Source organism: Nicotiana tabacum, chromosome 23 (genome assembly GCF_000715075.1).
Source record: "Nicotiana tabacum cultivar K326 chromosome 23, ASM71507v2, whole genome shotgun sequence".
In the NCBI taxonomy this organism is placed as follows: Eukaryota; Viridiplantae; Streptophyta; class Magnoliopsida; order Solanales; family Solanaceae; genus Nicotiana; species Nicotiana tabacum.
The window spans coordinates 58,529,745-58,552,364 of NC_134102.1; the positions used below are offsets into that span (position 1 = coordinate 58,529,745).

Sequence of the window (22,620 nt, forward strand, 5' to 3'; positions counted from 1 at the left end):
AAGATAGTAATCGGGTAGCAGGAAATGATAGTATGTGCCCGCTGAATAATACGAGTAACACCCCATCTCGAGGGAGTTACGAAATATTATTTATGTTACACGGGGTGATCCTTTAGGCTAAAAAACTTAGGACCCCCCCCCCCCAATCTTATTCTTGTTTATCTTTGAATCAAGTGTTCGTATTTACTCAAAGTCTTTTAATAAATTTTCCAAATTTCTTATTTTTCTCTGTCTTCGTTTATCTGACTAATTCATATAATTCAAGTTCGGCCGGGACCCACAGTTGTGGACCTCGAAGAGTGCCTAGCACCTTCTCTTCGAGGTAATTTCGAGCCCTTACCCGATCTTTGGTGATGCAAACTAGTTTAACCCGAGTCATATGCAAATAGGTGCCCTAACGCACCTTAAACCGTTAGGTGGCGACTCTCCTCTTTTAATACTTCTTTAAAAGAGTTGTCACATGTCGAAACCCGATTTCGCGAGAAAAAGGGGCGCGACAATTGTGTATCACTTGGTTTGAATGTTAACTATGTATACTTCTTTGAATCTGGTCCCCTCAATACTGGTAGTGCTCCCGGGATCTAATACATCCGAGCATGGAATTCTTTAGTATTTTGGTCCATTCGTTCATTCATTTCCCTCATGAATCTCATGAGCTTGATTTTGAAAGGATCATTAGCATTGTTATCATTCCCGGAATCACTACTGAACTCCTCCCTTGAAATGACGTTATCGATTCTTTGCGTTGTTTGATTTGCAGGCAAGTTGGGAGAGGCTCAAACTCCTCCATTGAAATTATTGGAGGCAACTGAAAGTGCTTGCTTCAACTCCATCATTACCCGATCTTGTCTTGAGAGATGATTCATGATTTTTCTTTGTTGCGTTCTCAAAACTTTGACCGTTTCAACAACATGTTCATCGTCCATACCATTAGGAGTTGGACTTCTCATATGCCGAGGATTTCATTCTTCGCGAACCGAAGTTGTCTCATCTCCTTCATTGTGAGTTCCGCTGGTTCAATCATCACGTTGGAACATATCCTCACGCTCGTTGTTTGTTCCAACATTTAAAGAGTTGTTCACATCGTTAGCTGCCATATCTGATTTTACTTTTACTAAAGAAAAAAGCGTAAAAATGCGTTAGTAACAGATGAATGGATCAAAGTAATAACACAATTATCTATGCCCTATGGTGAGCGCCAAATTGTTTACTCGTAAAACAGTACAGTTGAATTTGTAACGTGGTTTATAGACACGTGAATTATTTTGATCCAAGAATATAAAATAACTACAAACATATTTAAATTAATTAAACAAACTTGAAGAAAATACAAACCTGATTGTGGGATCAGCTTCTCTGGTAACAATAATAAGAGCAATGTGAAAAGCAAAAAGAGAGGGTGTTGTTTAATAGAATAAGAGCTGATTTGTGCCTTTTGTGTACATATGATTTTTCGGCTGCGACTCTAATTTCAGACTTTGGGTTTGCTACGTTTTTCTTATCGGATGTCCCCAAAGGAACCTATGGGTTTGCTTATGTCAACTACACGGGTTTGTCATCTTTATGGCTCAGCATGAGCAAATTTCTACTCTCTCCACTTCTACATCACTCGTATATCTTGTGACTTAGCACATGTAGATGAATTATTTCCATATCATGCAGATACCCTACACCTCTCTCAAAATATCTTCTTTCAGTAATCTTGACTAATCTGAGACTTTATCCATTGAGATTAAATTTCATATAAACACACTCTTTGATAGGCATGTGGAGTGCAAGACCAAGCCCGGTTTTTTGTGTTTCTTGTTGTCTATTCATCAGATATGGTTTGATAAGCTGAATCCAGCTTAAGTGTTTGGACGTATACATTAGTCTCGTGTACATACAAGTAACCAACCTACAAAGAGTTACCATCAGAATATGGTTATTACTTTGGATAACAGATTGTGTCTAGGCCAAATTGTGGCATATCGACTATTTCACGGGATATCTACTACCTCTCACTAAGATAATTATTGTGTAATTCTGTCCACCAAGATTTAGATAGATAAAAAGCAATCACCTAAAAACTTGTCTCTATTAAACTTCGTTAACTGCTAGACTACAACTTCAGAGTGCTCAATGAAAGAAAAGCATAATGACAAATAAAAGAACCACCAAGCGCTGCAAACTTGTGCACAAAATATTATTTCATGTACAATGTCTGTTGTATTTAAGACACTAAAACACAGTATAGGACCCCAATACACATACTTTAAATCCTATTGTATGTTAAACTTGTGGTAAGTGGCAGACCAGAATTTTATATAAGCGGGTTCAAACAAAGACTATGGTAGCCAATCGTATAAGCAGCATCGATAAATAAAATTTGCTCACCACTCTTTTTTTGTTCATCATGAGACCTCAAAACTAAGTCATCTGCACTCTTTTTTCGACAATGTAGAGAAATTCTTTTTAAAAAAATTTACTTCTATTTTTAATATTTTATCTATATAAATTAACCAAATTTTCTTCTATAAATTCAAAATTTTATTAATTTTACTAAAACATATTTAACCAACATAAAAATCTTGGGTAAATTTCACAAATGGTCATATACCTATGACTTGTTTTTACCAAAGTCATATAACTATGTTTTCTCACATAAAAATCATAAAACTTTCACTAACTCACACAAAAATCATGTTGACCAAAAAATATAATTTTCTGGTACTTATTCCACATTTTTTTATTTTTTATTTTCAGTCTAAGAATACTAACTCAATTAAAATAAAAATAACTAACCTAACCCGTCCCAATACCCATATATAAAAATTAAATAATATTAAAAGTGTATCCCCCAAAATACGATATTTCTATCTTTTTTTAATAAAATTTTCATTCAAATTGATAGCATCATTAATTTCAAGAGCTCTCTTATTATCATACCGTTTAATTTTTTGTCAGAATCTCATGCATTCCAAACTAAGTTTTTCTGGTGAAGGATTCACTTTCGATTTATTTTACTCTATGTATATGGGTATTGGGTTGGGTCGGGTTGGATAATTCCTATTTTAAGGGTAAAAAGTTGATCAGTCGGTCGAAACTAATTGCATTCACTAACCAAAAATTATATAAAATATGTATATTATATGCATATAATACATATATATACACAATATATATTTTATCAGCTATTATTTTTGGGAGCTGCTAAAAATATATATTTTTCTATTTTTATTGGGTTATTATTTATTAGACTGAAAATAAATAATAAAAAATGTGGAATAAGAAAATACTACTGAAAATTTGTATTTTTTTAGTCACTTTGATTTTTATGTGAGTTAGCGAAAGTTTTATGATTTTTGTGTGAGAAAACATGATTATATGACTTTGGTGAAAAAAAGTCATAGTTATATAACCATTTGTGATTTACCCTAAAAATTTTATAACTCTAAGAAATTTAACATAGTAAAGTATTTACAAACAAAAAACACTAAAAAAGTATAAACTAAATTAATTAACACTAACGATTAGAGTAAAAGATATTATATGCCAAACTAATATTCAATATAGCACAAATTAATAATTTCAATATAAACTAAACTAAAACTAAATTAACAAATTACAAGTAATTTCAACAAAGCACTCTCATGTTTTAGCAAAAATTATGAAAGAGAGAACCAAGGTTTCAATTTTTTTGAATTAAAATAGAGTTTAATAAGAGTGGTTTTTGTTGGATTTCAGCAAAGAAAAGAAATCATAAAGAGAAGTAGGAAAAGAAGACAAAATAGAAAACAAGGAATTGCTAAAAAAGAGAACACGCATAATAGAAGTTTGTTGTTTTAGTAGATATTTGAATTTAGGACCTCAGCTGCATTTTGAACTTTCTTGACCACTGCTCTGCAAGCCTAGCTTCTGTTAAGCGGGTTTAGGTACCATTATATTTAAGTATTTCATGTTTTTCCGATGAAATTCACATGTAAAAATAATTAATTTTTTTGAGGAAGCGGGTTCACCCCTTCCTCCCGTAAGGTGGGTCGCCCCTGCTTGTAATTGATGCCATGTTGTTATACACGATCATAACATTCTAGACTAGAGAGGCCACAAATTCAGATCCACCTTGTAAAGTAAATAATAATAGATCCGTCGTCATTTCACATTGCATTCCCAGCTAATCAATCTGGTAAAACTGTTTCATTTGGTGCAGCTAGCTCACCACCAAAACCACTAGATGAAATTTTGATAAAAGTCATTCAATGGTTACCTACTGCCTACTGGTACCCCCTGGATCTCAACTCATCATGAAACCTCGGTTGCTTGTCAATCCTGTGTGCTCCCAATACTACTCTCAAGGGGGCCGATAGATGATAAATTGCAGTCACTTATCAATTCTTGTACCAAAATGCCCTACTCCAAGATCATTCAAGGACAATTTGATAACAAAACTTGAAACAACACATTGTTACTTAGGTCCTGTGACAGTTGATAGTCAAGTGCACAGCACAGAAGAATCGGATGCGTTACTTGGAAGCATCTCAACGCAGTAATCACTACAATTTTAAAAAAAAAAAAAAAGGATATGAGAAGACGGGGAAAATGGAAAGTTGAGAAGGACAAGCACACAGGAATGACAGCACAATTTGGACCACCACCTACAAAAAGTTTCCCAATTTCTTCCAACCAAATTTATTTTCTTAATAACTGTGGTTTCTGAGTCCAGCTTGCTCACACTTTAACCATTTCAACGGGTACCTATTACCTCATACCCACACACGTACCATGGAGCTCTGTGTGCCAAGGTTTAAACAACTGAAAAAATCACCTAACGATTTAATTTCTTCAAACCAAATTTCATAACACAAACTGGTAATTGAAAAATATGTCACATATTCGATTCAAAAGTAATTGAAATTTGGTAACTTTTTCATGTAAAAATATAATCTAAACAAAAACACCCTTAAAAATTCGGAAAAATTCCAACATTATATGCTGGAGTTCAGATTTTTAACATATGAGATTCTAGTATAATGTGCTGGAATTTCATAATGTGCTAGAGTTCCAACATAATATGCTGGAAGTTTATAAGCATGAGCTCCATAATCCAGTATATGATGTTAAAACTTTCCGTGTTTTAGCTAAAATAGTGACTATTTTTGAATGACTTTGTAAACGTTGAATATTTTTTAATTACCGGTCCAAAAACTAGCTAGTTATTTTCACAAGTGAACCTGTTTGTTAGCTCGCATTACGTGGTCCAATCTGAGTTGTCCAATGCCCCAGAAGAAAGGAGTGACTGGCTAAAACTCATCACTCACGTGCATGCAGTGAGTTGCACTAAATGCATGAGAGAGAAAGAGAAAATAAGATAGAGAAGAGAGAGAAAGAGGGAGGGGGCCCCAAAATTTCCTGACAAAGCTGATCATGATATACCAGCAAGAGAAATAGAAAAGAAATCACCATAATCTAGCCAACCAAAGAAGAAAATGAAAGCTACACTGCACCTTACAAGAAAAAGAAGTGTGCAAGGGAACATGGTAAAAAGTCTCCCTTCTACCACCACTTTTTCCTCTTAACTCTTTTAATCATCTAAATCAGTCTCCCTCTCTCTCTCTCTCTCTTTACATACATCTTCATATGTAAAGGTGTGTGTCTGCCTCACTCCATATGCTCAACTGAGCATCTCTATGTTTCAAATGCTCAGTGGAAGAACCAGTAAAAAATCATGTATGAAATTTAAGTAGCATATAGACTGCTAATGGATGGATATGCAGAGTTATCAACCATCCATTTCCCTTTTTCCTAATCACATTTCTCTAGTTTTCAGATTCATTTTTCAGCCCAGAAATTTCAGGTCCTTTAGTTGCTAGCTAGCTCAATCATGTATAGTTTTCCGTATTTTTTCAGGATACAGTAAAGATGGAAGCAGCTGCTCTTTTCAAAGTTCTTGAAGCAGTAAGCTTTTGAGATCTTGGGAGTGGACTTGACTACCTCTGTTAGCTTCACAATGCCAGTTCCTCTTGCTCCATATCCTACACCACCAACGCCATTTACACCGCCTGCTAACGGTACAACATTTTTCATTCACCTATTTCTCCTTGCTAATAATAAGACAAACAAGAAGGACTGTCAAGCATAACAGTGAGCTAGAGATTGATGGTTGCAGTTGGAAGATCAACAGTTCTTATCTAAATCTCCAACTCTAGAATCCAAATCAAAGTTTAATTTAGCATTTGTAGATGAAGTGTGAAAAGAAAAGGAATAAGACAAACAAGGACGGTCAAGCATAACAGGGAGCTAGAGATTGATGGTTGCAGTTGGAAGATCAACAGTTCTTATCTAAATCTCCAACTCTAGAATCCAAATCAAAGTTTAATTTAGCATTTGTAGATGAAGTGTGAAAAGAAAAGGAAAAAAGATAAAACAGTATTTATTAAATAGACCAAAATCAATTAAGGTCATGGGCACCAATACTTCCTTGACTAGTAAATTGTTAATTGCTTAATAATTCTGAATTCAACTTCAGCTTTCTGGTGAATCAGTCTCACGGTTCAGGAAAAGTGACAACTTTATGAAATAGTATAATAATGCCAGACCTGTTTGACTGTATAATATGGTGACTGACAGGTACACAGAGCCAGCTCGTGTGCTCTGGATGTAGAAATCTTTTACTCTATCCAGTTGGAGCAACATCTGTCTGCTGTGCAGTTTGCAATGCAGTCACAGCAGTACCACCTCCTGGTACATGTTCATTGATTGAACATTCATTTAAATATTTAAGCTCCTAAAGTTGTATTAGGTGTAAGAAACAGTCCATTTACATGTTATGAACCTTAAACAGGCACTGAGATGGCTCAGTTGGTTTGCGGAGGCTGCCACACATTACTAATGTACATTCGTGGAGCAACAAGCGTGCAGTGTTCTTGTTGTCACACAGTCAATTTAGCTATGGAAGGTAAAGTGATACTGCAGCTTTTTGAAATATATGAATATACTCCATGTAATATATTAATTACATATCCTTGCTAGTACAAGTAAGAATAAAATGGTATTGTCACAGCAAATCAGGTGGCACATGTGAATTGTGGCAACTGCCGCATGCTGTTGATGTACCAATATGGGGCACGATCAGTGAAATGTGCAGTGTGCAATTTTGTGACATCGGTAGGGGTAAGTATAAAATTCTCTTTAGCATTAAGTCTTCAAGCTTTTATGCTGCAGCCAATGATGAAGTAGTATTCTGACACTACCAAAATTCTGCAATTTAAAGCCTAAATTACCAGAATTTAATCCTTCTTCAACAGGAACAACCTCATTGTTCATCTTGGAAAAGAACGACAATAGTAGTGGGAATTTCTAATCAAGCACCTTATATAACTATCCTTTTCAAAATAGAACAACAACTAGGACCTGCATATAGATTGTAAGCTTATAAAAACAACCAAAGGAATTAAATGTAACCTGTTAAGGTTGTTTCACAAGAGCAGGACTTGACGACCAAACAATTTTTTTTTAAAAAAAAGCATACCCTGTATTTTCTTTATGGAAGAATCATATACCGAAGTTTAACACAAAAACTAAATAATGAGCCTGAGCACCTTTAGGCCTTCCAAGAAAATTACTTAAAAGAGGCACCACATTTTCATTTTCTATGCTCCCTTTTCTCGAATATTCAGAATAACTTATGACTAAGCTTCAATGGAGCCACTACAAACATGTATATACATGTTACTCCAACTTTTGTGGACCACATTTCTAATTGGCAATTCTGAAGCAGTTTAGTAGTTTGCAATAAATATCTCTAATTTGGCACTTCTTATAAAGGTCTAGAAATGTTATAAAAAAAAATCTAAAATGCCTGCAAAAAGTTCCTGAAATTTAAATCAAGGCAATATTTCTTTTCTCAAGCAGTCTTTGTTTTCTGTTGATTTCCATTAATCCTACATAGTCCAGTATTACCTGATCCTCGGAAGGAAGTGTTTCCTTTTCTCTTCTTCTCCCTTAAAACAATTACGGAAATAGTACTAGTAATAGTCTTGGCAGCAATAGTGGTGATGGTAGCAATGTGCATATGTACTGTTTCTTACCCTTACCACAGGTCATGTCTGTTCACCTATAACAGATTAACAACTACATGGTATTACGTCCACTATCAATCAGTCAACTATACCTCAATCCCAGATTCGTTAGGACTATATGAATCCTCTGTGTTCATGTGGCTCTACAATATTATTCCACTCTATCCAAAATTTCAGTGTGATAGAATTTAATAAACCTATCAGTACAAGTATGCAATGAAACCAGTAAGAATTTACTTCCAATAATTTCTTCTATCGAAGTGTAGTGTTCTTGTAGATGTACAGTCAGTAATTATTATAGTTACAATCAATGTATGAACATACAAAAAAGTTCTACGGCCTTTAAAGCATTCCATAAGTTTTTAAATCAATCTTGACGAAGTGTTCACTGGATAATACAGGTTTCAACGAGCACAATTGAGCAAAAGCTTAACAGCTAATTTTAAAGCAGCTGAGCCAGTACTACAAACTTCGAAGACTGAAGTTGTGTTATGTCTCAGCAGAATTGCAACTACCATCCACCGGAGGAAATTTCTACTTACTACAAATATAGAGCTACTGTAGAGCTATTTTTCCCTCGCGTATCTGTAATATGAATAAGCAGTTTTGCAGGTTGGGCCTACAAAAGGTTTGTATATAATGGTATTGCGTTTGTAAGTCTAGTTGAAAAATCCTGGAAAGTAAAGCCTCCTTTTCACCTACCATCATATCATTTTGATCTTGGGAGGCCTTAAATACAATTTCAAAATGTCTCAATTGAAACAATTTCAAATTGATGCAAAAAAGGCATCCAGATGAAAGTCATCTTATGAATGTCAAATGAACTTTCTGGACTAGATTCATATCTACCATAAAAAAGAAACAAAGGGAAGATATCAACATCTCATTCGTCAGTTTTGATCAGGAAATTAAAAATGAGTGTTTAAGATATGACTATTGAATTACAAGACCTGAATGTCAACACCAGACATCTTAGTTTAACAGAAGAAGATCAATGCCTCCACCGTACAACAAAAAAGATGCTGAGGGCTAAAGGAGGTTCAGTACTTTCAATTAGATAGGCAGTCCACCCTGGTTTCCCTCTGCCACCGGTTCCTTTGCTAGAACCCACAGAAAAAGAGAGGAGGTACATCTCAAGTTTCATCATCCCATGAACTAAGCACAAAATTAATGAGAAAATAATTTAAGAAGTCACTTTAATTTACACATGTTTTCAGAAATTACCCACTTCAACCACATCATTTAGTTGCTTGTATGAGTTGTCTCCCCTGTCATATCAGTAACCACAAGCTTTCATTACTTTCTTGTCTTTATTGTTAGCCTGTGATTGGACAAGAGTGAGTTGCTCTAGTGGTGAGCACCCTCCACTTCCAACCAAGAGGTTGTGAGTTCGAGTCACCCTAAGAGCAAGGTGGGGAGTTCTTGGAGGGAGGGAGCCGGGGGTCTATCGGAAACAGTCTTTCTATCCTAGGTAGGGCTAAGGTTTGCGTACAAACTACACTCTCCAGACGCCACTAGTGGGATTATATTGGGTTGTTGCTGTTGTTATTGTTAGCCTATGATGCCCTTGTTTTCCCATAATTTCGGATAACATTCACTTATAATGAAATCTTCCCTGATATTACCAGAAAAACCGTTGCCGAGATTCCGAAGTAAATGTTGCACCAAGCTATTGTGACCAAATGCAACTGACACCAACATCTAGTCACATTCATTTCCTTCCACAAATCAGTTAATTGAGGGAGCCACAAAGTTAAGCTGTTAGAAATTTGAACTAGTCACACCGCTAGACAAACCAAATAGGAACTAACATCCTAACTAGTGCTACTTTTAGCAGTCTGCAATGATTTTATGACTTAAGTTTAAATCATACCTTTTGGAATCAGAATGCAGTAAGAAACCTCTTCATGAGGAACATTATGGGAGTCCATATCTATTTTCTTTTCTTAATAACTATAACCACAGACAATATAAGGACATGACCAGCCCTGCTGAAAAATTAATCGTGCCATTCAAGAAACTAGCTAACATAGTGTGTAGCCTATGGATGTATATCAACACCCAGTCTCTGTCCAAATGAAGATATAAATTTAAAATATCTACGAATACGTGATTTCCACATCAATGGGAACTTCAGGACCATTTAGATGAAAATGTTGTGCTTGATTTTCCAGCACATGATAAGACAACAGGAAAACCTTAATTTGTCCATAATATGATCCTTTCACACGGGTGATCTGGGTATTTTGAGCTCTGAAAGCTACACCTTTGATTTTAAAAGAGAATCAAACTAAATAAAATATACCTTTTCAATAAAAATGAAAATGATATCTTCACATAGCATGGAACTGAAATGGTCTGTAAAGGGTTCTTCAGTTTGCCCCTACGAGATAATCCCTGTATAGGCTATGTACTCAGCCCTTTTCTGAATGAGCAAAGACTAGAGTCAGCACTTCATCATGACAGATGTTCCAGTTGTTTAGTTTTTTGCGATTATGTACTTCGCGAAGTTGTCACCATCTTATCTAATGATGACTAATGTCTCAACTTGTTGATGCAATATAGGGCATATGCAGGTTCAGGTTACATACTTCTTTTTCTTATAAGATAAACTTTATTAAATAAAATGTGAGTGAAAAAAAATAAAAAATAAAAAGTCCGTACCAGGAAGGTAGTGATAGGCAGAAAATGTATACAAAAAGAAGTTGGATATTCCTTCACTAATTATCTAGACCATCTATGAGAATTAATTATATGCATTTACGTCATATCCCATCTCTTTCCTGTTTACCATTCTTATTCTTTTTGGACAAAAGGATATGCGTTTAGTAGATACGGGCGCCTTCCTAAGTTTTCTCCCTTGACAAATGCAAGAGTTTTAAGAAGAAAGAATAAATATCTTAAGATAGTTTACTATCATCAATCTACCAAATCGAAAAAAAGATTATACACAGTATAACGAGATACTGCAATAATTTCTCCATCTAATATATCAAGATGGTGTAAGTGTTTTTCTTAATGACCGAGAAATCCTCGAGGGCCAGTGGCGCTCGGTTCGAAACCTCATAATGGGCCTTCCCTTTTCAGGATGGCCTGCAAGTTTTTTTTTTTTTTGAGGAAGTAAGGTGTTGTATTGCTGGCATCAAGAAGATGCAAATAGTACAAAAGAAGAGATGTTAGCTCTTGTACATCTTGTTCTATTCTAATCATAGGGAGCTAACCAAAAAAAATAGGCCATCAGGCCAGGCTCATTGAGCCAATAAAGTCTAGAAAGGGAATAACATTATTTACAGGGGAGATATTACTCCAATTAAAAAGATACACCAGACATCTAACTTTCAAGAAGTGATTAGGAGTTGAAATGCCATCAAAACATCTTCGATTCCTTTCTGTCCAAAGACACCAAAATATGCACTGTGGGACCATTTTCCAGATACTTTTGATGGCCTTGCTAACTTTCCAAAAGCTCCAACTTTCAACTGTTTCCTTAATGCTCTGAGGTAGTGTCCAGCTGATACCAAAAATTGAGAAGAACATGTGCCAGAGATCAGTAGCCACTGTGCAATGCAAAAATAGATGGTTGATTGATTCTGAATTTAACTGGCACATGTGGCATCTATTCACAATCTGAAAGCTCCTCCTACAAAGATTGTCTTGGGTCAAAATAACACCTTTAAGAGTCGTCCATACAAAACAGCTGACCTTTGTAGGCAGTTTGGTTTTCCAGATTAGCTTCCAAGGCCACATGTCAATAACTTCATTCGATGCACAAAGTTTGTTGTAGCCTGCCTTCACTGTGTATGCACCTTCCTTAGAAGTGCCCCATCTTAGCTTATCTGCGTGCTGGATACTCATTGTAAAGTTTGCTAACCTTCCAAGTAGATCAAGCACTCCTTCTATCTCCCAGTCTTGCATGTTTCTCCTGAAAAGGACCTCCCAAGTATTGTTGGATCTATTCTGTGCTACTGTTGAGTTAGGATCACTAGCTAGTTGGAATAAAGATGGATAAGTTTCTTGTAATGTAAAGTTCCCTAGCCATTTGTCCTTCCAAAATTTCACATGTGCTCCATTACCAACTTTGAAGGACACTTCTTATTGGAAGACTTCCTTGAGGCTTTAATGTGTTTCCGGGGCCCAACCCCATGAGGAGCTCTAATGGTTCTGGTACTCCAATTATCCAGTTGACCATATTTGGCTTTCACTATTTCCTTCCATAAGCTAGTGCCTTCTTGCCCATATCTCCAATGCCACTTCATTAGCAAACTCTTGTTGTGTTTTGAAAGACCTCTGATGCCCAGACCACCTTGTGACTTTGGTTGAGTTACAGTTGCCCACTTCACCAAATGAATTTTGTGACCTTCACTGTTACCTTCCCATAAAAAAGATCTCCTCAATTTGTCCAGCTGCTTTTGAACTTTACTTGGCATAGGGAAGAGGGACATGATTTAAATTGGTATGTTGTCCAGGACACTATTAATCAGAGTCACCCTTCCACCCATTGAGAGATATTGCATCTGCCAAGTTGCTAATCTTTTCTCCACTTTCTCAATCACAGCATTCCATGCCTCCACTGACTTATGTTTGGCTCCCAAGGGAAGTCCAAGATAGGTAGTAGGAAATGAGCCAATGTCACAACTCATTAACTCATTATGTCTTCCAGTTCCTCCAAGTTAGGTACCACATTGACAGGATATATCATGCTTTTCAGCATGTTTATGTGCAGACCTGAAATAGATTCAAAAATAAGTAGGGTTAGATTAAGGTACTGCAGTTGCAGTTTTTCAGCCCCACAGAAGATTAGTGTGCCATCTGCATATAGTAGATGGGAGACTGAGATTGAATTCCATGAATTGTTGTTTATCCTGAACCCTTCAATCCATTCTAATTGTCTTGCTTTATCAAGCATTTTGCTCAAGCCTTCCATTGCTATGATGAAGAGAAAAGGTGAAAGAGGGTCTCCCTGCCTAATCCCTTTCTGAGGGGAGAAAAAGCCAATTGGAGATCTATTAATAAAGAGTGAATACTTGACAGTGGTTAGGCTGAACTTGATCAACCTTATCCATCTTTCACCAAACCCCATTCCCCTTAATGTTGACAGTAGATAGGACCAACTAACTTGATCAAATGCCTTCTCTATGTCTAGTTTGCATAAAATTCCAGGGACTCCACTTTTTAGTCTCTCATCTAGTAGTTCATTTGCAATGAGTGCTGCATCAGTTATCTGTCTATCTTTTAGGAATGCATTCTGTTCCCCTGAGATTAGCTTCCCGCTTCCCCATCACTGTCTTTATCCTTTCTGCTAAAAGTTTAGCCACTATCTTATACACACTTCCAATAAGGCTTATTGGTCTAAAGTCCTTGAGCTCTATTGCACATTTTTTCTTGGGAACAAGTGCAATAAAGGAGGCATTGCTCGATTTGACCATATAACAGTTATGGTAGAAATGGTTGACTGCTGCCATGATGTCGGGCTTGATAAAGTCCCCAAGTTTTTTGGTAAAATGCCATTGTGTAGCCATCAGGCGCCCTGGGGCTTTATCTGGTGCACATGGCCTGCAAGCTTGGGTTATAATTTTACATCTTGCAACAGTAAGGATGTTAGCTAAACAACCTAAAATATTTCAGCCTTGAATGCATGCAGTGGTGCAACGACCATTTTCATTACTTTTTAAGGAGAATGACTGTGTCACTACATGTTCACTTAAATTTCATAAAGGAGGACTCCACTATCAAATCTGTGTTTGGACTTCACCAAACGTGGTATCCAAGACCCTGGTTAAGCTTAATTTTCTGGTGATAGTATAGGCCAGTTTCATTTAATGCTTCAGATCAAATGTTATTACACAACACGGTATTCGGAAGAAAAGATAAGTCCTTTGCTCTGCATCAGAAATAACCTTTTTTTTTAATTATTATATTTGCATAATCTATGTTCCGTTCACATGAGTGGGAATAAGTTTGATTCAAGAAGTTTGTTTTGCCGGTCAAACCGCCAAAGGGAAGAACAACATGGGACCTCTGGAGTAAGACAATCTCATAATTTTAAAAGTTTTCCTCCATTAGTTGACCAGAGTTAGGTGTTCAACAATGGCTCAATAATTAGAAAGTACACTCATTCATTCCGAAGAAAGTGCACCTCATACAGATGCCCTCTTCAAAACTCCAAATACATTAAGGGCATAACAAGATGTCATTAAGCAGGCACCTATCTGACAAGAAAGAGAACATTAATTTTTATTCATTTATACTAGCGGTACAAGAGAACAGCCAATCCACTGAGGAAAAGGCAACGGAGAGCATATTACCCCATATATACAAAGAGGCAAGAAAATTACACATTTGTTTTTGACTCCACATTGTCTAAACTCTTGACAGGTTATTCATCTCCCATTGCTAATTCCAATGCATAATCATCTCTCTCCTGCAACAGGGAAAAGTGAACCTTAGGAACTTAGAGCAACTTGTATTACTTGCCCTTTCTTACGTCATCAGTATCCTTTCTCGACTGCTTTCTTACATTAATAGGAAATTACAGTAACATAGAACTTACAATAGGTCCTCGAGCAAAATATCTCCCAAATTGAAGCCAATATACCTGAATATACAACATGATGTCAGGTCCGTGGTGGCATAATAGATCAAAACTACACAATTGATCATTTGGCTAAAACTTCAGAGGGGAGTTCTGAAAATAGCTGTCAGTACCTTTTCTGTAAACCCCACTATTTCAACTACAAAAATATCAGCAAAGCTTCATGCTCTACTGATATAATTTTCTATCAAGGTAAAGTTTCCATTAAAATACTACAGGTAATAAGCTAAAATCTCTAAAAAGTTCAAAGAGGAAAACATGAATTCCATCTGGTTACTTGGAATACGATACTCGTAACTTCAGTGTCTCGCGGAAAATAAAGCAGTCAGAAAGGTTAATACATATATTGAAATATGAAAAGTTTGTTGCAGGAACATCACATCTCGCAAAGAACGGGTGCCAGAGCAACACACTATAGGAGAAACTGGAAGGCCAAAGAACAAACATGTTGCTGCCTTTTTTGCTTAGCCCTGCCGGAGCTTAATATTTAACTGTTTTCTTGTCCTGTTCGAACAGAGTCACAAACTTGTTTCTGCTTCTTGTCTAGTCCTCTAAGAGATCAATTTTTTCTTTCTAGCCATTCATTTAGAAAATGAATACACTATAAGCTGAGCAGTTAATCGCAGTCATTTTGCCTTTTACTCATCAGGTCATCAGCTTAATTTAAGCAATTAATTAGTAAAAATATCAATGTATTATATAGTTATATAAAATGAAAGTCATTTCCTCCACAATTCTTATGCATTGCCATTTCCTAGTGAAATTTGGCATTTGAGGCTATAGATTTTTGGTCAGGCTTGATGTGACAAATGCACGAGCTGAGCGGGAATGGCATGAGTTAAAACCAAAACACCTCATTGTTAGTTCTCATAATAAAAAGGCCCCACCGTTAATAGGCTAAAAGTAGGTTGGGCTAAAAGGGTCCAGGTAATTCATTATTGTTATTTAAGCACTCATTAATTCATTTTTGCTAATCTCATACAGCAACAATTTCTCTATATTTTGTTTTCTTTTTTGAAAAAATCTTCTTAATCAAAGGAACCACATGCATCCTGCTTCCACAAAAGCGAGGGTAACTGTCTCTTATAGAAAGTGAGAAAGGAAGAAGTTTAGAGGAGTAAAGAATGTGTATTGCACATAACTCTTTGTGGTAGTGTGTCAGCTGGATGGATATGGCAAGTATTATTGCTGATGATTCAAAGGAAAACTTTTGCATTAGGCATGTGCCTGAGATGAAAAACCTGGTGTGCCCTTTGGTTTCAATCTAAGTTACTCCGACACGGCAATTTAGGTGCCGCACCCGTGCGACGCGACACGACACTAGTATGGGTGTGGGTATGAGATCTGTACCGGATGTGGTCAAACAATTTTGGATACTTTAACCATGACACTGGGTTTGTTGTTGTTGTTGTTGTTGTTGTTATTGACCATGACAGACGGAAAAATTCGAAACGAGATACAATTGATTCGATATCAGAATCAAAACTAGGGTAAATTTGAAGAAAATAGCATATCTTATCTAGGAAATCAATCCTCTACTTATCTACAACTTGAGAATAAAAAAGAATTCCATACTTTACAAGCTATGCGTAAGTATTCCACAAAATTTCTCATAATTTAAAGATATTTTTATATTTTTAATTTTTTTTGAACTATTTTTAGCCGGATCCCGGCACCCGTATCCGTACTAGGAACCGTATCCCCGAATTTTAGAATTTACATCTCGAAGGATCCGACCTCTAGATCCGCACCCGTGTCGGATACCCGCACCCATGTCCGAGCAACTTAAGTTTCAATTGCTTAAGGGCTTGAAGTTGAAAAGACAGAAAAACATAAGAAAATTGGGACATCGTCAGTAAGTATCCAGAGAGGGTCATCAACTGTTGATTCCTAACAAAGGTATGAATCTAGTATGCAGCCATATATTTTCTACCCATGCTTCATAGGCCAAACTGAACCTATAAAAGGTGGACGTCAAATGATTATTTAGATGGTAATGGTTGGTCAAATAGATTTGCTCTTTATTGCCACCCAAAGCCAAACTTTTGCAATTCCAAGTGGTTAATTACCTCGTCTTCATCCTGTGTTTCAACTTCAAGGTCAGATGACGGAAATCCCACACAAAGAAGTGCATAACCCTACAAATTAAAACATATTCGATTAATCCTGGTAAAAAGGTAGAATAAGACAGGTAAAATGAAGACCGTCACTTCGCTTATATCTAGTTCAAGATACAGGTAAAAAGCCAAGACTTCTTTCAGGTATTAGCAACGCGGACCTCTGCGAAGAGCCGAAGACCCTGTACCTCATCATTTAACCTTAACTAATAGGTCTCAATCATTGTGATCCGAGCCTGTATTTTGGCTCATAGGATTTGACAGACTAAAGGCTACCATCACATTTCTTATAAGTCTGACGAAAGAAGAATTAATGATAAGACCAGTTTTTTAGTTGAGAAGATAGGGAGTTGAGCATGGAAGCTACATCTCCAAGTCATGGCCAAATAGTTGCAAAGAGAGATTATTAACAAACTGGTGAAACATTTCGTCAGTCATCTTGTCATTGAGTATCACATGAAAAAAGTGGAGTATAATTGCTAGCTTGAGCTGGAAGTTTATGAATTCCATCTTCCAAAACCTTGAGGAACAACATCTCTCCATTGTTTTGTGGACAAATAACGTGCAGATGAAGTTCACATGCTTCATCAGTCTTGAGACCAAGAAATTCCTAGTTACATCACATATATGATTTTTTAAATAAGGAAAATGAATTGCATCACATGTATGATGTGACTAGGAATTTCAAAACATTCCAAAACCTTTTGGAACAACAGCTCGTCATTGTTTCATGGACAAATAACATGCAGACAAGGTTTGCATGCTTCATCAGTCTCGAGACCAAGAAATTCCTTGTCACATCACATAAATATCATTATCTTTTTTGATCAGTTACATCAAATATATTAGCATAAAAAGAGAGAAAAATTACATTTAAGGTTTAACAAAGGAGAAACAATCAAAACTACTAAGAATCGACAGTCAAACAATAAAAGCGAATAAGAACTGCATCCACAGAAGCACAACGTGATTTAAAGTACCTTAGACTTCAGCTCTGCAGAAATCCCCAGTGCCTCGGGTTGTCTAAGTTGCCCTGATTTTACACGAACAGCACAGCTCGTACAACATCCTTCAACATATTGGATTATTAAATTAGAAAAATGTGATATAACAGGACCATCATATGGAGAAAATCTGATGAAAAAGAGGCTAACAGTTAAAGGTCAAAGAAACACAACCAAACCCCAATGCATTTGACCCTAGATCAAAGAGAAATGTGCATTTTGTGAGAAACAAACGAAAGAGAACCTTAAAGTTAAAACAAACCACAAACAAAGTGCATGGTACTCCTTACTGAAAATCAAGCCCGCTCCTTTTAAAGTTAGCAGAGAGAGATAACAGCTTCATTAATAGGTTTAAGCATGGAAAGATCCTGACAAGCCAAAACTTTGTGTAAAAGTTGGTGGAGATCTATAATCCCACAAAATCTTTCCTACCAAAAGGTAAGATGACTATAACAAGCCAAAACTTAACTGCCAAATGCCCAGCTCCAATTTTTAAAAACCAGTAAACTTTCAGTTAACTCAAACCATTCCAATACTCATAGTCTGTTAGTAGTTCAAGTAGTATCATAAAATAGCAGCTTAAATATGCAAGAAGAAATAGACTAACATATAAAAAAGTGGAAAAAATGCTATTGTAAATTATTGGATATGAACCAATACCATGCCTGCAAGCGAATGGAAGCGCAATGTTCTGAGCCTCTGCTGTATGCAATATATATTGGTCCTGCATTCCAATTCAACTCTTCAAGTAACAATTTTAAATATAACGCACGAATTTAGCAGGAAAAAGAATTTGGAATTAGTACCTCGGGGACGAGGAATTCGTGAACCACGCCACGTTGGCGGTCGAGAACGGTGACTTTATGTGTGGGAACTGAGGGAGAATAGCTGCTACCATTTTGGCCGGCGACGGGAGTTTGAAACTTCGGAGTAGTTTTGCGGCGGCATTTGACGGAATTCAAAGAGAAGTTGACGGAATTGAGAGAAGATAGTCGCCGGAGAAGAGGGGAAGTGCAAGCGCTACAAGGAGGTTGAAGAAGATCCATTGACCGAAGCAGAGGTTCTGTTGTTTGTGTTTCAGGGGGCAACCGGATAAAGGTCGGAATAATTAACTAATGATCCTCCAGTGTTCACTATTTGAGCCTTTTAGCAGCTATTGTATCTTATCGGGAAGTATGTGTGTCCCCTTTAAATATGTGAGCATCTTTAGTCCCTTATGTTTGTTAAAATAAAGCATATTTGGTGTTACTAATGGAACATGGTTAAAATCTAACTATGACCCTTATGTTTGTTAAAATAAAGCATATTTGGTGTTACTAATGGAACATGGTTAAAATCTAACTATGACCACATGCTACTAAGGTGTCACCGTTGAAAAATAAAACACTTCAACTTGATACTGATATAATAAGAAACTAAATCATATTTTTCCTCCTAGTCTTGAAGTTATTCAATTTGATACTGATTCTTTTCTCTTTGTCTTGCAACTTCTCTATTTCAGCCTTCATGTTTGAAATTTTAGCAATGCATGGTAACAACTCTTTCTCTTATCCAAAATTTGTAAGATTTCTCTTGCAATTATAGTAACAACTCATAGCAATGCATGGTAATATCGAACTTCCCTTCCGTTTCATCTTCATCCATACACATAGTATTCAATGAAATTGAACCCATCATAGTCTTCCTTCGATCCATTCAACGAAATAGAAGTTTCAATTTAGTCTTGTTCTTTATCGTGGAAGATTTTCTTCTAACGTCAGGGCCGTCGTGGAATTCGGAGAAAGGGGAACGGGTTTTGCTTTTACTGCTGGGTTTCGTTTTTCAATTGTGACACATAAGTGGGATGTGTAGTTACCGCTAGATTTTAACCATGTTTTGTTAGTAAGATCAAAGTTGCTTCATTTTAGCAAACACAAGGGACTAAAGATGATCAGAGTGATATTTAAAGGACAAAAATAGATCTACGATCAAAGATAAGGGATAATATTGACTAAAAACTCTTCACTATATCTCCAAAACAAGTACTAGGAGTAACATTTTATCCTTAATTAGTACCTCAGCACGTGCTTGCAATGGTGAGTCATGTAGTACACACTTTACAAAATAACTAGTTAATTAATTCGCTTTCCTTTTGTAAATTTAGTTGTTTAGTTGACATATAAGATATTATAATACAAACATTAAAGATGAATATACAATCTACCAGAATTACAAATTAAATGTATAAGTGTAATAAAACAATAAAAGAAGAAGAAGAGTATTGCAGAGAAAAATAGAGAGAGCGAATTCTTATTGGTTTGTGATGAATTACAATGGAATAGAACATCTCTATCTATTGGGAAAAAGTGACTTAGCCACAAAGTAACAAACTCTAAAATCTCTCTAAAAGATAGACATTCACCATAATTAAAATATAATTTATAACACTCCCCCTTGAATATCTATTCAACAAATAATGTGCCTCATTAAAATTTTAACAAATAAAACCTAGTAGAAAAAAATTCTAATGAAGGAAAAAGAGTACAAATATCTAACAATACGTCTTTTGGTTGCCTCGTTTTACAAGAAATAACAGTGGGACAAAAACTCGTTAGGAAAAAAGAGTACAACGCATATTAACTCCCTTGATGAGATAATCAATTCACATCTTTGAGAATTCGCATTTCAATCTTGTGTACCATCTTCAAAAGATCGTTGGTCGAGATTTGATAAACAAATCAGTCATATTAACTTGAATGAATATGTTGCACCTTGAAATTATCATTCTTGATAGATATGTAATGTCTTCATATAATGTCGTGGAATGGCGTTTTCAATATCTCCATAGAGGTAAAAAAATTCGCCATCACATTATCATGCTTATAGTTATAGCGAGATAAATATGTGCACAAATTGCACTTAGGATGTGGTACTTCAGGACCAAGAATTGTATATGATTTAAATTTCTCAGGGATTGTCATATAAGTTAAGTCATATAAGCCATATAAATAGACTTTAGATACATATCAAGTTTTTATGTCATGCTAGATATATAAGATAAATAAAAGTGATTGCACACACCATTGACTTTATACTTTCAAGTGTTTGAACTGCAAGTCCAAAACTACATATTTTTCATGTGAAATCAATTCTACTTAAATTGTTTCTCCAGACTTAAGATCCTCATATATATTTAGCGCTATCATAGATGTAGTCGATGAATAATTTATATCAGTTCCAAACTCTTTTTCTTTCATAAAGACATAATATAAAGATCTCTTCATTCATATTTTCAGGTACTTGAACCTCTCATGAGATTTTATGAAGTGTTCTGTTATGTGATTGTAACGACCCAACCGGTCGTTTTGAGCATTTGCATTTCGTCCAGATGTTTGAAGTCTTGAGTAGCTTCATATGATATATTATGACTTGTGTGAATCGTCAGTTTTGGTTTTCAGGTGATTCAAGATTGATTTGGAAGAATGATCTCAACTAGGAAGCTTTAAGTTGAAAGAGTTAACTAAATTTGATTTTTGTATATTTGACCTCTGATCGGAGTTTTGATGATTCCTCTAGGTTCGGATAATTATTTGAGACTTGGGTATATGCCCGAATTTGCATTTGGATGTTTCTAGAAGGTTTTGGCGCTAATCGGCAAAAATTGGCAATTTAAAGGTTTAGAATATTCATAAGTTTGATCGGAAGTTGACTTTGATGATATCAGGTTCAGATTGTTGTTCCGGTAATTGTAATAGGTTCGATATGTCATTTGGAACTTGTATGCAAAATTTGGGTTCATTCCGGATTGGTTAGGCTTGAATCGGACACTTGGCTCGAAGTTTGAAGTTTATGAACTTAAGAGGTTGATCTTGATCGATGATTCGTGATTTTGATGTTATTATGTGTGATTTGAGGCCTCGAGTATGTCCGTTATTATGTTTTAATACTTGTTGGTATGTTCGGACGGGGTCCCGAGAGGCTCGGGTGAGTTTCAGACCATTTTTAGGCCCTTTTTAGTTGCTGGTTTTTGGCTACTGGGGTGTGAATCATGATCGCGGACCTTTGGGTCGCGTTCGCGAAGAGCAAATTGTTGTTTGGGCCTTGTGAATCGCAATCGCGGAAGCCATTCTCTTGATCGCGTAGAAGAATTTCTGTTGTCATAAGACTGACTTTGGTATATCTTGCAATCTATAAAGAATTTTGAGATGATTCAAAAATAAAAGTTGTAGACCTTTATGTCTAGTTTTCAGAAAATTAAACTGTTTGCCATTTGGAATTTTTTACAAAAAGTTATGACCAATATACTAGAGGTTGTCTCGAAGAGTTGGGCAAGCTTGTTGGAATTTGTTCATCGCGATCGCGGGGGCATGGCCATGATCGTGAAGGGTAAAAAAATTATGCTGGAATTTTTTTTGAATCGCGATCGTGAGGTTGGAAACCGTTATCATGAAGAAGGACCCCTGCAGTGCATTAAAACATCAAATTTCGGGATTTTGAGTTTATTTTCTTCACTTTTTGAGTTGGGGAGCTCAGATTTGGGCGATTTGGAGGCAATTTTCACCACATGGATTGGGATAAGTATTTTTTATTTGGTTTTGATTATATTCCATTGCAAGGCTGCGAGCTTATTAACTTGTTTACCCGACGGAATTTTTGATGTTCTTTCTTACTTGTAATTATCCTTACTGACTTACCTATATGCCCTTGCGCTTGTAGGGTTGCTTCTTAACTGAATTTTTTTTTTGATTGTTTCCCAGTGACACTCTCCTTTATTTTTGTAACACTTATACGATACCGTTAACTACCCTAACTCATATCTGAATATTTCTCAAGGATCACGATGTCATATCTGTGAGACTAAATTTCCATGT

The 22,620-nt window shown here is 36.0% G+C and overlaps 2 protein-coding genes across 6 annotated transcripts; one reads left to right on the plus strand and one right to left on the minus strand.

The window, feature by feature from the left end:
* The first annotated feature begins 5,367 nt into the window (after positions 1 to 5,367).
* On the plus strand, positions 5,368 to 8,756 carry LOC107771822 (protein LOL1). 5 transcript variants are annotated; one of them, XM_016591266.2, is made up of 6 exons: positions 5,368 to 5,516; positions 5,887 to 6,047; positions 6,607 to 6,720; positions 6,821 to 6,934; positions 7,040 to 7,149; positions 8,459 to 8,756. In XM_016591266.2, exons 2-6 carry the CDS (start codon positions 5,987 to 5,989, stop codon positions 8,495 to 8,497), a joined length of 438 nt encoding a protein of 145 aa, XP_016446752.1. In that variant the 5' UTR covers positions 5,368 to 5,516; positions 5,887 to 5,986; the 3' UTR covers positions 8,498 to 8,756. The 5 variants fall into 5 exon arrangements, with proteins under 5 accessions (XP_016446752.1, XP_016446754.1, XP_016446755.1 ...); XM_016591268.2 differs by having other exon boundaries at positions 5,404 to 5,516; positions 5,869 to 6,047; XM_016591269.2 differs by having other exon boundaries at positions 5,481 to 5,624.
* Positions 8,757 to 14,096: 5,340 nt separating this feature from the next.
* Positions 14,097 to 18,946, minus strand: LOC107771821 (ferredoxin C 2, chloroplastic-like). The gene is made up of 6 exons (XM_016591263.2): positions 18,577 to 18,946; positions 18,431 to 18,494; positions 17,747 to 17,835; positions 16,719 to 16,787; positions 14,608 to 14,652; positions 14,097 to 14,478 (listed from the first exon to the last, which is right to left on the minus strand). The coding sequence occupies exons 1-6, from the start codon at positions 18,814 to 18,816 to the stop codon at positions 14,434 to 14,436; spliced, it is 552 nt and encodes a 183-aa protein (XP_016446749.1). The 5' UTR covers positions 18,817 to 18,946; the 3' UTR covers positions 14,097 to 14,433.
* Between the last annotated feature and the right edge of the window lie 3,674 nt (positions 18,947 to 22,620).